Source organism: Triturus cristatus, chromosome 6 (genome assembly GCF_964204655.1).
Source record: "Triturus cristatus chromosome 6, aTriCri1.1, whole genome shotgun sequence".
NCBI classification, from domain to species: domain Eukaryota; kingdom Metazoa; phylum Chordata; class Amphibia; order Caudata; family Salamandridae; genus Triturus; species Triturus cristatus.
This window is the reverse complement of record NC_140589.1, coordinates 724,809,280-724,823,852: the sequence shown is the minus strand read 5'-3', so window position 1 is coordinate 724,823,852 and position 14,573 is coordinate 724,809,280. Positions and strand designations below refer to the sequence as shown.

General features: G+C 45.4%; 1 protein-coding gene across 6 annotated transcripts in view; it reads right to left on the bottom strand.

Annotated features, from left to right (window-relative positions):
• The window catches only part of ATG5 (autophagy related 5), a 443,620-nt gene that overhangs the window by 363,963 nt on the left and 65,084 nt on the right, over positions 1–14,573 (bottom strand). For 3 of the 6 annotated variants that reach the window (XM_085611241.1, XM_085611240.1, XM_085611242.1), the window contains exon 3: positions 3,900–4,027. In XM_085611241.1, coding sequence (XP_085467367.1) covers positions 3,900–4,027 — 128 coding nt within the window. Of the gene's footprint in view, positions 1–3,899; positions 4,052–14,573 lie in introns of all 6 variants that reach the window. The other 3 variants (XM_085611238.1, XM_085611237.1, XM_085611239.1) reach the window with 1 other exon arrangement.

Genomic DNA, 14,573 nt, shown 5'->3' with positions numbered 1-14,573 from the left:
CCAGCATATCCCTCAGAGAGTTACTTCTGCGGAATGTGATATTTGCGCTCGGGGTGACCAATTTGCCAATATTCGGTGCCAGTTTGACTAAGTGCCAGTGTCTCCTGATGATGGCCTGGACTTTGGCACAATCAGAGTTAAAGGTGGTGATCAGTCTAATCACTGGTTCGGTTTCCTTCTTTTGCCTGGGTGCGAGTAGCATTTCTCTCCCCACTTCACCCACCTTCCTCCTAGCCTCATCTACCACTTTCCGTGTGTAGCCCCTCTATAGAAATCTTTCTACCATAACACCTTCCTCTTGGGTATATGCTTCTGGTGTGCTGCAATTACGCCTGGCTCTGAGCAGTACACCCGTAGGGGATGCTATTCTTCAGTTTGGGGGGATGGTGGCTTTTAGCATGGAGGATGCTATTACCGGCTGTTGCTTTCCTGTGTAGGCTTGTCTGTATGGTTTTATCCAGTACCTCTACACTAACATCAAGGAAGTCTAAACTGCTCCTACTGGTGGTGCTTGTGAATTTCAAATTCAGGTCATTGTCAGAGATAGCCAGGAGGAATTCATCAAGGGCACCCTGGGGGCCATCTCAGATCAGGAAGATATCATCAATGTATCTGGTCCAAAGGACTAGATACTTGGTGTATTCAGCAAAGTCATTTGCCCAGACACATTCACACTCCCACCACCCCATAAAGATACACGTGTAACTCGGCACGAAGCAACTGCCCCTGGCAGTCCCAGACAGTTGCCTGTACCACTGCTGGCCATGTAAAAAATATTTATTTTCTAAGCAGAAATGAAGCATCTCAAGTAGCATACTAGTGTGATCCAATGTGGCAATAGGTCTGTCCCTAAAATAGAGTTTGCAAGCCATAATGCCTAGGTCATGGTTGATGCAGGTGTACAAGGACACCACATACACAGTTGCCATAATGTAACTAGGTTGCCAAGGGATGTCCGTGACCTTGGATATAAAATCCATTCTGTCACAGCAGTATGAGGGCATACTGCACACATAGGGAACCAGAAAATGATCTAGATAGATTGAAGTGTTTTCAAGGAGGCTGTCATTGGCCGAAATGATCAGTCTTCCAGGTGGATTGGTGGGGTGTTTTGCACCTTGGGCAACATGTAAAAACATGGGGAGACAGGTTTTCTGACAGTTAAAAATAGCAATTCATCATTGTTCAAAAGCCCAAGGGTGTGCCATTCAGACAGCATGTTGTGGAAACAGTCAATGGTGGAAAGATACCGGGCCGCCATAGTTTTCATGTAGGTGACAGAGAAATCAAGCTGTCTCTTGGCTTTGGCAATATATTTCTTGACGTCCCACAAAACGACATTCCCGTCTTTGTCTGACGGCTTAATGACAAAGCCGGTAGCTTGCTTTAGGAATTCAGGTGCCGCTTTTTGGCCTCTAGTCAGGTTCATCATGCCCCCATTGTCATGCCCAGTTTTGAGTTTGAGCATGCCCCTTACCACCGCCTCCTTCAAGGAATCAATGTAATTGTGTGGGGTGTTAGGATTGAACCTGGATTTAGGTTTAAAATTACTACGGCTTCTCATGCCGGTTTCCATGTACAGCACCTCCAAGAGTTCCCGTTCCGATGTCCAAGCCCTTTCCGGCAGTTCAAGTTCCCTCAGGAGCGCCAGGCCCCCAATTTCCCCAATAGAGAGGAGATCAGCTGATGTGTTAGATATGGCAGGATCACTGCCAATCATCGCCCCATCTTGCGAACCCCTTGAGCCTTTTAGAGTATGCATTTTGAGAAGTTTAAGTTTCCTAGCGAATAGAAAGACATCAATGCGGGTGCGGGAGTAGTCAAAATTGTTAGTGGGGCAGAGAGACCTAGCTCCAGGAGGGACTGTTCATCTGGAGTGAGGTTATGGGAAGAAAGGTTAATAACAGTGAAAGTAGGCTCACCCATCATTTGTTCCTCCTGCTGAACCGTACTTCGTTCCCACGTGGTTTCTCGACTTCTTTTGCCTCCTCCGCCTCTCCTGATTTTCCTTTGGCGTTTTTTCCTTTTTCTTTTGGTGGTTTGCGCCTTGGCCCCTGGCTTTGCCGTAAAAACCGGTACTACTCCAGTGTTGTGAAAGGAGCGATGCCACTGCCAAAAGTTGCTTACCTCTCGTCCAGGTCTGAGACATATGAGCTCGATTCTGAGGTTGCTGCCTCCTGCTGTCGTAAAGCATATGTGCATCTGAACTCTTTTCTTGCACCATCATACTTTCTTCCAAAAGTAAGTATTCGGCCTGAGGCGTAGTCATTCTTGTCCCTGGTGAATTTCCATTTCTTTTTTGTTTTGATTTCATCCTCATATTTGGTGAGTCTGTCCTCCAACTCTTTGCAGAAAGCCTGTATCTCCTCTTGCTGAGGGTGTTTGTCAAGTGTTTCTTGCAGAGATTTGAGCTCCATTGTAACTTGTTCTAGATCCAATGCTGCGTATTTCGATAGAAGACCCAACATTCCTTTGCAGGTGGAGGCCACCAAGGCTGACCACTCGTCCAATAATTTGGGATGTGGGTCTTGGTAAGTGGGGGTGATGAGTATGCGGAGCCCCCGCGGTACCCGCCCCACCTCGAGGTAGTTATCCAGGGAGATCACCTCCCAGCTGCGGTTGATCTCCTTCTTACACATCTTCTCATATTGGCCCAAGGTCTGTTTCAGCGAAGTGACGTCTGTGTGTGTGCCCCCTGTAATCATGCGGTTATTTTGCCCTCCAGTAACCTCTTCTTCGTTAAAAAGGTCTTTGGCTACACCAAGCCGCTTGCGAATGGCTTCGCACATGGTAATAACGCTCCCCTGATTCCTTCTAAGAGTCTCACAATTACCAATGTCTCCGGTAGTGCTAGGCGGTACATGCATCAAACAATGGGGAAAAGTTTTTCTCCGTGACGTTTGTTTATACTGTAAAAAGTCAATGTTAAATGTCCCACAATCAAACGAAAAAACGTGCTGGTTACAAGAACCAGGGACCCAGTACCTGCCACCCGACGTTCAGAGTAGATTCACGTTCGGAGCGGGACCTCTGCCTTGCTTGGAGATCTCTTATCTTCCGGATACACTGTTGCAGCATACCATGAGCCGTCAATCGACTTCTGCAGAAGAGAAGCGTAGCCGCGGCAGCCATGTGGTATTAGTGCAGGTCGACGGTTACAATCCGGATATGTTTTTAAATACACTGGCGGCGGGAATCGGAGACCGGATACCTCCGCAAAGAAGATTTTCTGCTTTAATCCGATTTCATCCACCAAACGAGGCCGGTGCTGGGCGGACCGGCGCAGAACCCGTCAGACTTGCTTGAAGGTCCTCGCTGACACAGCCGCGCCAGAAGAATGATGCCCGCACTCCAGGTAAGTCCAAGATAGTTTATTTACATTACGCACACACAAACACATTTATATATATATATCACACAAAACATAAGAATTTACCAGCAGTTTTCCTTGGTACAGTACAACGTCGTAAAACTACTCATTGTAAATGTACAATGGGTGGCAAAAACAGTTTTGTAAGTTACTGCATGGTAAACAACTGTGTAGTAACGTCTTGTATTCTTAGGAAAGGCATGAAACTTTGGCGATTTTCAGCTGGAGAACAGAAGAGCCATAATTTCTCAGGATACATTATCGAACTATAACAGGAGTGATAATTATTCTTAAAAGTAAACAGGAAATTCAGGGAGATGTGGATGCGCTATATATGCACTCCTGTTGGCATTTGCAAAGGACTCTAAATTCACAATAAGTATGCACAATTTAAAAACTTACATTTACAACTTTACGCTCTTTAATGAAATTTGCAGCATTTTCCCATGACAATCATAACCTCTCAACAATATCTGCAAGAGATTAAATTAGACATGTACATGATGATCCAAATCAATCGTGTGCTTACCATTTTAGCGGCGTTCCTTCATATTCAAACCAAATTTCGGCAATATCTTCTTGTCTCATTCCTTTCTGGAAATGCTTCTTAACTTTATCAGTAACCAACATGAAGTAGCTAACTCTTGGTAAAAGTAACTGAAATAGAAGTGAATGAATACACTGTAACACGGTCAGACATGAAATGTATACAACACGGTTCATAACAACAAACATCAGCATATGTGGACATCCATTTCTAGGTCTCGCCTACCAGACAGCGGTCATGCATGAAACGAAATACATATTACATTTCATGCAAGATAAATGAGACAAGTACTGCCCAAGTGCAAATAAAGACACATTCTACTCAAACTAGGCAGGTGGTGTAATTTTCAGAGTTGCACTTCTAAGCTTTCATCCTTGGACAGATTATATTCCTTAGCAGCATATGGAAAATGTACACACACGCGCACAGTCTGATCCATGTCACTGACAAACACACTTAAAAGCATCAGACTTGTAGAATTTCTAGAATGTCAATAGAACATAGTGGCATACGTTTTGTTTTAGCAATTTATGTCAAGTTAATAGATCAAATAACTTGATATTCAATTAATAGTAGCCTCCAAAGCAGGGAGGCAAGAACATATTTCAAGGCTAGCTTTCGCTTGTGCACCAGTGGTTTAAAAGACATTTGAAAGATGTTCACTCTGCTGTGCAAAGTCTGAAACAGCTCTATTAATTTAGGTCAATTATTACTGCTCTTCTATAAAAAATATCTCTAGAATAACATCAGGAGCATGGAGATGATTTTAAAAAGTTTTTAATCACCGAAAATAAAATTCAAATCCATTCCCAAATACAGCTACTGATGCTATTAAAAGAATTATACAGCACTTAAAAGCACATGAGGAGACACTACATAAGGAGAAAATAAGAGACTGTCTTTAAAGCACTGAGTAGGTTTGTCTTCAAACTAGGCCTGGCCTGGCCTGGCATCTCCATTTAAGGATTTGAAAGAATGTTGCCTAGTCATTGCACTGGAACAGCCCAGGATTCTCACCAAAACAAGGTGAAAGTTGTTCTATGTTTTATTCGGAAGCCTAACATTCTAATACAAAATCTGAACATGAAAGACACATTTTGGTACTAGGATAATTCCAGCCAAGGCAAATATAAAAATTGTCTTCGGATACCATGAATTCAAGATGGAAAACAGACTGCTCTGTAAGACAGAAAGTTGTACTGGGCTCAAATAAAAAAGAGACAGGTAATCTTAGGTTATTCTAGAGTGACATGGGCTTATATTGTTACCGTGGCACCCCACCCTTTTCTAATAGGTACTTGCCCTCCATTCAGCACACTTTAATCTACTTCTACTTTACTCTAATGAGTTCTTTTAGTGTAGGCCCCTGTCTATCTAAATACAGGAGGCCTGCATGCTCGGAATTATCAGATGGCAATGTGTGGGCAAAAAGTGAGGGGAAGAGGGGAAGTTGCTTAGGTGGTGCAATAGGTTTGACATTAATGAAACAATGATATCTTAGACCTGTGTCTCGGGAATTGCAAGAGCCACCTTCCGACTGATGAAATTTGGGGCACAACAACTAGAAAATAGATGTACTTCATTGGGGATGAGGGTTTTAAGGCATGGGTAGGTGCTTTACAAGTGGATTAAATGTTCTCAGCAGGAGGGAAGAGGGACATAGAAATACATGTATTAATCCTGAATGGGATGATGCTCCAAACTGAAATCAAGCAAGGTATCCTTACTTAATTCTGTAGATCTGATTTGGAAGAAGTGCTGCGCATACAAGTCTTTCAGAAACTTTGGGTCAATATGTGGCATGGATACCTGCAGATATCCAATTTGCTACAGCCTAAGCCTTCACTTCCTGACATACTTTAATATCCATGACTTCATCCATGTTCAAGAGCTCTACTTGATATAATGTAGCTGAAGTGAAACTAAGATATGGGTGACATGGAGAAATAAAAACTTCTGAACATATTGCATTGGTGCTGTGCAGTTGTGACATGATGGGTTCTACATTCTCTGTACCGCAGTGATCAATCAATCACAGAATGAAGAGGGGAAAAAAGAAGGAAGGTGTATTGCTTTGCATTCGCAGATAATTTAAAATACCACTCTCTCACATGGTGGCTCAAACATGATGAAGCAATAAACACAACACAACACCACCTGGAAAGAGATTTCACTTTATAAAATGAAGCACATCAAAGATTGTTTTCAGAATAAGGCTTGGGGTTTTATTTATGCGCTGCTCTCGAACAGAAAGGCTTTCCCAGATGTCAAATGAACAACATTCAAATGTACTCATAGATATATACAGATATATGCAAGCAATAATAACACACTTGGCAAATGCAACTTTGAAATGCATTAATAATAATATAATAAAATGAACACAAGCAGATAATAATGGTCGTCCTGCAAGAAATCAGAAAGATATATACACTAAATACATCAGATGATTAACTTGGATGCGCACACATACACTCACACTTCACAAAGTCAATACTAAAAGAAAAAACCTGAGATGATTATAGCCATTTGAAACTGAAGGTGCACACAGACAGTCATGCATCACAATGGCAACAATCAAAAATAAAACACCTCAGATGATCATAGCCACTGGAAACTGAAGGTGCACACAGTCATGCATCACAATGGCTGTTATAACCACTGGAAACTGAAGGTGCTCACAGACAATCACGCATCACAATGGCAACAATCAAAAATAAAACAGATCACCTGGTGCAAACTTCATCATAGCCCACTCCAGACTGGGGGATTCACAACCGGGGTCAGGAGACGCAGCAACCAGATTCCTGCACTGAAGATGCGTCCACCGTTCAGGCTCAAATCCCAGTTTTATAAGTCAAAAAACATCAGCTTTATAATCTCAAAACACACTAGAAGGTTCCGAGAGGCATTCCCCTGTGCCAAGAAAACTAACTGGAATTGGCCACTTTCAATAAAAGCATTCCAAAGGCAAAGGAGTTGTCTCGTTCTTTCTGCATTCTCAAATATTCCAGCCTTTATCTTAACGAAGCATACAAAAGTCTCCGGCGGTACATTCAACAATCTCAAAAAAACAAAGCAACCTTAAACATGAATAACCTAAACAACATGAGTAATCTGGGGACCTGACTGTGTGCGCGAAAATGCTCAAGCAAGACAGACTCAGAATGCAAGATGACATGAGGGCATGTCAAAGCCAATAGTAAGAACTTACATGAGCACCAGTTTCGTTACAGATGGACACATCCATTTTTAGGTCGAGGACTACCGGTCTGCCGAAAGGCAGAACCGGAAGCCGGAGATTTAATGACTTGGAGAAGAGGGGCTTGATCCAGCCCCTCTTCTCCCCTGTTCTCCATTGGCTGGCCTCGTAAATGCTGGCCAGCCACTGGAGAAGAGGTCAGTCACTCCGATCAGGCCCCGTCCTTTTCGGATCGGGGGGCGTGGTTTTTGCGAAAAGTCTCAGGGAGGAGACAACAGCAAAACACGCCCCCGAATCCGAAAACGACGCTGCCTTTCTCCGAGGCATTTCTGCTCTGCCTCGGAGAAAAGCGGTGGTGTGTGCTTGCTCTTGTTTCTGCTCTCCTCGCTGCTCCCCCTTACATACCCCCACTTCCCATTGTCCCTTTCCTTCTCCCACGAGGGCTCCACTTCGTTTTCTGCCAGCTGTCCCTGTGCGACTGCCCCCCCCCCACCTACCTCGTGACTCCCCTTCTCTGAACCCGTAATTCATGGTATACCCGCTGTGCACTGATGCCGCCCCCCACCAAAAGAACCCACGTTCTGAGGCTGCCACATATGCCTCCCCTTTGTTCTGTTCGAATCCTCCTCGCTTCCTGGTGCTCCTCTGTGCCCTCCCCCTCACTCCTGGGCTCGGGCTTCTTTGTTTACGAGTCAGACGCTGGATGGTTTGTGGGGGATCAGACCTGCTCTAGAGCTTCTAAGAATTTTGACGGCAGTTTCTTATTTGAGTAAACACCTTCCTCCCTCCCGATCACCCCTACCCCTCTACAGCCTCATACTCAGATCACTTCTCAGTTTCTCTTTATTGCTTTCTACTGCTCTTTGTGCCTCGCTCTTTTGTTTAGCCACCGAGTCTCACTGAGTTTCTCCCTCCTTTGTTCTTTTTCGCTGTCGCACTTTACTTTGTCTCTCTTATTTTTTCTATCACGTGCTCCTTCTTTATCCATCTTTCTCTTTTCATCCATGCTCCTTTGTCTCTATTTTGCTCTATCTATTTCACTTTTACTTGCTCTCGCTTGCTCTCTCTCACCTTGCTGTATCTTGTTTATCTCTTTCTCTGCATATTTCTCCCTTTTTCATTCTTTCTCACTCTATCGCAGTATCACACAGCTTTAGGAGCCATAGCTATGTGGCACCCACCCTCTGCACTGAAACGTGCCGCTGGTGAGCGCAGCTTAATTTTTAAATTGCCAGTGCCAGGAAGCAAACTATGATGGAAGTTTGTTCAGATACAGCGGATCGGGTGCCAAAAAGCATTATGAGCCACAGTGAACGAGTCCTGTGCAGAGTGCTGCTGCAGCGCACTACACACGCTGTTTCTTCTTCCCTGTCCTGTCTGTCTCTGCGGCGCATGCCTGCACACTATGCTGGGGGCTGGCGAACTTGTGGAGGAGACTTAGGTCAGACGCAGGTTGGTCCAATACGGGACACGTGAGGAGGCTTCTGCATGATAGGAAGAGACCGGCTATGTACTCGCACTGTCACTGGTAGCGCTCAACTACCAATAACAGTAGTAGCTGCTTGTCGCCAGGACTAATCCCCCCACCCATGACCTGGACTATTTTTACCACAGTACTAGTAGTGCAGCATAACACTACGCGGCACTTTCTAAATTCACCAGGCAGCCAGTGAGTGACCCTGCAGCGTGTGATGCTTTTTCCTGCACAATGGAAACAAGGGGTGAACCAACAGCGAGGCCTCATTAACATGCAAATGGTCTTTTTAAAGACCTGTGGAGTGCTCAGGCGCGGCTTTGTGTCTGGCCAGGGAGTGGTCTCATCCCGGGCTGCCACACACGACGGGGGGACGGGGGGGGGGCTGAAGCGCTTTGAGTTCAATGGGTGTTGCGCGCCTGATCACAGGTAAATGCGGGAGAGAACGGGGTTGTTGAGCAGGGCCGGGCTGGCTTGCCCGGGCATCGGGCGTTTCCTGTAGCAAAAGTGCTTCACAGTTAACCTCCCCCATGACCCTCCAGCTGGTCCGACATAATTGCCAGGCCTACTTTGGGGTTCCAGTTCGGCCCTGTTGTTGAGTATCCTACCCAGGGCTTTAAGTGGGATAAAAAAAAATGGGTGGGGGTGGGGGGCGGTGTTGCGCGGGGTCTATCGACTTGTATTTTGCTGTCTCTTTTGTCATTGCATCCAGGCATAATGATACAACAAGTAACATGATACCTACAACAAGTTAGGACTATTGGCTTTGTCAATCGTTGTTAGTTGCATAAGATAAATTAGCAGTAACTGTGGCTTGTATATAATATTGAAAAAGCATCCACTTGAAGGCCTAGTGACACCACGACAATGTTACTGCTCCTGAGTTTCATAAAGAGACAACAATATAATCATGCAGTGGCTGAACTCGACAGATTAAGAAATATATCCCAAATTATATATAACAGTCGGTAGACGCATGCCTCTACAGTGTTCTCTTATATTTTGAAACCAGAATTGGTCAAGTTCGTATCCTTTCAAAGTTCCCTTTTCAAACAATCATTATCAACGCCAAGTCTGGCCCTGGCACGGTAGTGCGATTTTTGTTTAGTATTAATAAAATGTGACACTTCAGACAGCAGTTTCAGCAGAGAGGACAAAGAAGGAATGGGCATGGGATCAAAATACTCATCATGCATATTAGTCTGGGCCACTGGCATTTTGCGATGCTGCAGCGTTTTCCTCATAATTATGGATTTGCCAAACTTCCCAAATAATGCTCGCATAATAAATCTCGCTTTTGAGAGTGATTAAGCTATTGACATTGTAAATAACAATGCCGTTTCTTTAAATGTTTTAAAAACATAAACAAAAACAAGCATTTACAATGCAACGGTCTCGGCATTGTTAAAGTTAGAGCTATTGGCATTGCTCATGACAATGCCGTTTCTTTAAATGTTTTAAAAACAAACACATAAACAAAAATAATGTCATGAGCAATGCCAATAGCTCTAACTTTACCAATGCCGAGACCATTGCATTGTAAATGCTTGTTTCGTTAGGTACGGGAAGATTAAGTGATTTTCCCTGAATCACAGGATGTTGAGCGTCGTTGCGGAGACTCGAACCCGGTTCCCCAGCTCCGAAGTCGATTGCTCTAGCCATAAGGCTACATCCTCTCCACATTTGTGCACCACTGCCTGTAGCATCACACTTTTCAGCTGCCAATGCACAACATAATGCACATTTGAGCACCACTGCTCATAACACTGCACTTCTAGACCAAAAAGTACATTCCACACATCCCTCTCTCTCATGCCTTCAAATGCAAATCCCACACGTTCTGTTCTTGGCAAGCTGTTCTACTCTGTGACAGCTCCCACTTTAAAACTACAAGAGATACAAAAGAAATCTTCAAGGGAAACATGCACATGCAGGGAAATGATGTAAAACACCAAAAGTGAATTAAAATCATGATAGTCATAGGTCATCACGTGGCTCCAAACCATAGGAGTGCCTCTAGCACTACAGAAGGGAAAAACCTGGAACAAGCCATAGTGGTGGACTGAGGCAAGTTGGAGATAGAAAGGAGCCAGGAGCAGATAGGGGAGAAAAAAATGGGGATATAAATAATTCCATGGACAACAAATGAAAAGGGTGGTAGACAACAGCAGAATGGCATACAGGCATGAAGCCAGAAGAAAACCAGGACAAAGAAATAAAAAAAGCCTGTGAGCACACACCAGTGTGAGGTGAACAGTAGGGAGAAATCCTGAGCAGGATGCAGGGGTGGATCAAAGGCGGAGAGAGAGGCGTGCATAATAATAAACATGACAGTCAGAGGGTGTCTCCCCTTGAAGAACAAAGCAAATAAAAGAGGAGAACAAGCATTTGCAATGCAATAGGTCTCACATTATAAAAGTTGGAGTTGTTGGCATTGCTACTAATAATGCAACACTAGAAGCTCAAAGATTCAGTAATGTGAGACCTATTGCATTGCAATTGTTTTTTTTGTTGTTTTATTTTTATATAGCACGGACTTGAGTGAAAGGTGTGTATTTATGTTGCATTGGGTACAATGTAATTATGTGGCACAGATTGGAATTGTGTGGAGTGTATTTATGTTGCATTAAGTAGAGAGTAATTAGGTGGCGTGCAATTATGTAGTACTGAGCGGTAGGTGGAGTGTATTTATGTTGTACTGAATACAGTGTAATTATATGATGTGTAATTATGTGGTACTGAGTAGTATTATGTTGAGTGTAGTTATGTACTCTACTCAACGCAACAAATACACATCTTTCACTCAAGTTTGTGCTATATAAAAATAAAACAAAAAAATAACAATTGGCCCAGAGTTTGTCCTGAATCCGATGCTGCTGGTGTCCGTCTAGTGAAGCCACCACACGGGTCATCGCTCCCATCGTAGCTGGTAATTCACCAATAGAATAGTTAGGGGGTTGAGAGGTTATGCGGACTAGCACATAGTAGCACCTTATCCACATTACAACAACGGGCACTGCCCTACTTCCATACCGGCCGCTGGTAGTGGTGCTACTATGATGAGTAACAAAGGCAGGTGATTGCCCAGTGTACAGCAGAGTAAAGAAGGTCTGCCCGGATGAAGATATGGCGAGTGTTATGCCCAGCCTACAGTGCAGAATACACAGGCTGCGCGTGGGGGCTGCAGCCAGGAGTGATGTAATGAGCAGTTACCCAAGCAGAGTGGAGCAGAATCCCTACCAACCCGCCTCTCCCGTGTTTCTGGCTTAAATGCTGGTATTTGTTGTTTCACCCCCACTTATAATCCGTGCAGTTCCTCACGTTCAGACTTCATACCAGATGTATCTGTGTGTGTGGTTTGCTTGTGTGTGTGACGTCCCTTGTGTGTCCTTGATAATAAAAGTAAAGTGAACCAGCTGCAATACTTCACTGGGATTCCCCTGGCTGTGACCCAAATATGCTTGCAATACAAGGGTTCTTTAGTTTCAGGTTGGGAGGGGCAGTGCAGTACATGTTTTGCATCGCTGCTGAGTGGCGGTGTGTGTGTCGTGGGATATATTTTCAGCCAAACCTCACTTGTTAGCCAGCAGTACCGTTCATAGTGTCATTTTGAGCAAATGTTTGCATTGTTGTTGAAAGTTAAGCGTGTAAGCTGTGTGCATCTGAGAGTGCACACAGCGAGTCCCTCCGGTGCGACGGGCCGCGATCTGTGCATTCTGTTCAACATCCTGTGATTCTGGGCAAATCACTTAATCTCCGTGTCTACCAAATAATGAATGTGTCCTTGTGTAACGTAACTGGGGCTCGTGTAAAGCGCTCCAATACCTCCAGGTCGAGTTCACGCTATATAAATCTGCACACACAAAAAATAGACGGAGTTACCTGCACACTAGCCATGTTCTCTAGGGTCGTTATTTGCATTCGCTCCTGTAGTAGTTTACAACCCTCATAAATGCAGTGAGCGTCCCTTGTCCAGATGGCTGGGATAAAACGTACGCAGTCCAGTTGACTTCCGTAAAGACGTGCTGCCCAATATTCTTTCTCCACAACAGTCTGCCGTGAATAGGAGGGCTTGTTTACTTTAATGTATGGCTGGCTGACCGCCTTGTCATCACATGGCGGCTAGCCGCATCGCCCGGAAGAGTGTATGAGGGTGCATATGTGTGATATTTCTAGGGTTACAGTGTGCTGTTGGGTGACATTGGCCTGCCTCCCGCGTGACGCTTTAAGTGAATTTCTGCAAGCGATTCAACAAGAAAACGGGTGTAATGCTAAGATTTTCAGAGCCGTTTTTTCGCTTTGCCCGGTAGGCATTATGTAGATCCTATCCCTAAAATGACGGCTGAGAAGTTCATCAGTTATTACTGCACATCATACTATCTGCAGTGGACTACCAGCTGTTCCCTGTACAATGCTAAAAGAAAGACACAGCGTAGAGTGAAAAGGGCTCGTCATACAAACTCTCTGATGAAATTTTTCAGTGTAAGAGTCTGCGTCCAACGGAGATTGCTTTCACTTTGTTTACCGTGGCATATTGGAACAAGTGCGCGCTGAAGCTGACGAGGAGGGAGTGGGAGGAGGGAGTGGGAGGGGGGAGTGGAGGCGGGCACAGTGGTGCAGCCGCAGTTGTAGAAGGCAGGGAGAGGGTGAGATTGAGAAAGGGAAAGATAGGGATCAAAGGAGAACAAGCGCGCGCTGAAGCTGACGAGGAGAGAGTGGGAGGGGATTCACGCACTGGTCCCAAAAGCGAGACCTATTGGCTATGCCAATGCTTGTTTCTTTTGGGAATCTGGTCACCCTACCCATATGGAAGCGCGAGAAGTTTCCGAGTGAACGGTCAATGAGTGCTGCAGATGAATTCAGCGTCCGTATAGGTACACCGTATAGAGAGGGATACCTCGAGCAAGGTCTCGCTGACAGAGTAACACGTGTCACAATACTAAATCCGAGCTGCACAATGGTGTAACCCAAAGCGGGCACACAAGAGTCCGTTCCCAAACAGTGCCTGTCTAGCACCCATGCCTCGTGGCTGATCCGACACTGGTGCACGCGCTGCAGGACGGGCACGAGCCAGCTGCTCGGCAGCTCTCCCCTGTGGGTGTTCTTCTGTGGGAATTATGCAAGTGCACATCACAGTACTCGCTGGTAGACCACACGTGTGTGCACCGGTGTTGGCAGCCATCATAGACTCACGGAGCAGTCCTCCCCGGTGGGCACTGGTAACAGGCCCTTAGCACAGTACTACGGCACAGAGAGCCCTGGAGCGCACTGATGCAGCCACTGCTGCCTGCGCAGGAAGTGTGCTCCGCTGGGCCCCATCCACTCGCTCCCTTGTCAGCTCTCAACAAACATTGGCGCATGCAAACTGAACGTGCGTGCGAGTTTATACTCAAAGGGGAAGGAGACGTAGACATATATTGCGGTACAGCACGGCAGCTTTGCGCAGAGGTAGATTACACAGACCAAAAGCCATGTTGCATCTGGGCGCACCCAAAACACCAAACCCTCTGCAGCCTGCTGGGGAAGAAAGCTTCACTCACGAGCGCCCAGCGCAGAGAAAAGGAAGAACGGAGTCACACAGGATGGTAAACAAGCATTGGCCAAAAAAAACAAAAAAAAACGAGTGGTGCGCGCGCTTGCGAGCAGCAGGCCGAAGTGGATGCCTGCTTGTGCACCAGGGGGACTGTTGAGTGCGAGTGGTGCATTGGCCGCACATATGGCGCCTCTGCTCAAGCGCACGCCTGCACACATACACTGCAAGCTGTAGCCGGCGGTAGCATTTTTTGAAGCCCTTACTTAAAGTCTTGCCAGCGCTGGGTCAGGCGAGACCTAAAAACACAGGGGCGTAACACACTGAGTAAAGTTAAGAAAATGGCACAAAACAACAGCAAAAAAAAATTATGTGAAATGGGTGCTACAACAGAGCATGTTCTGCATGTCATAGGCAGCTATAAGCATCTCGAACCTGCAAAGCCTGCAC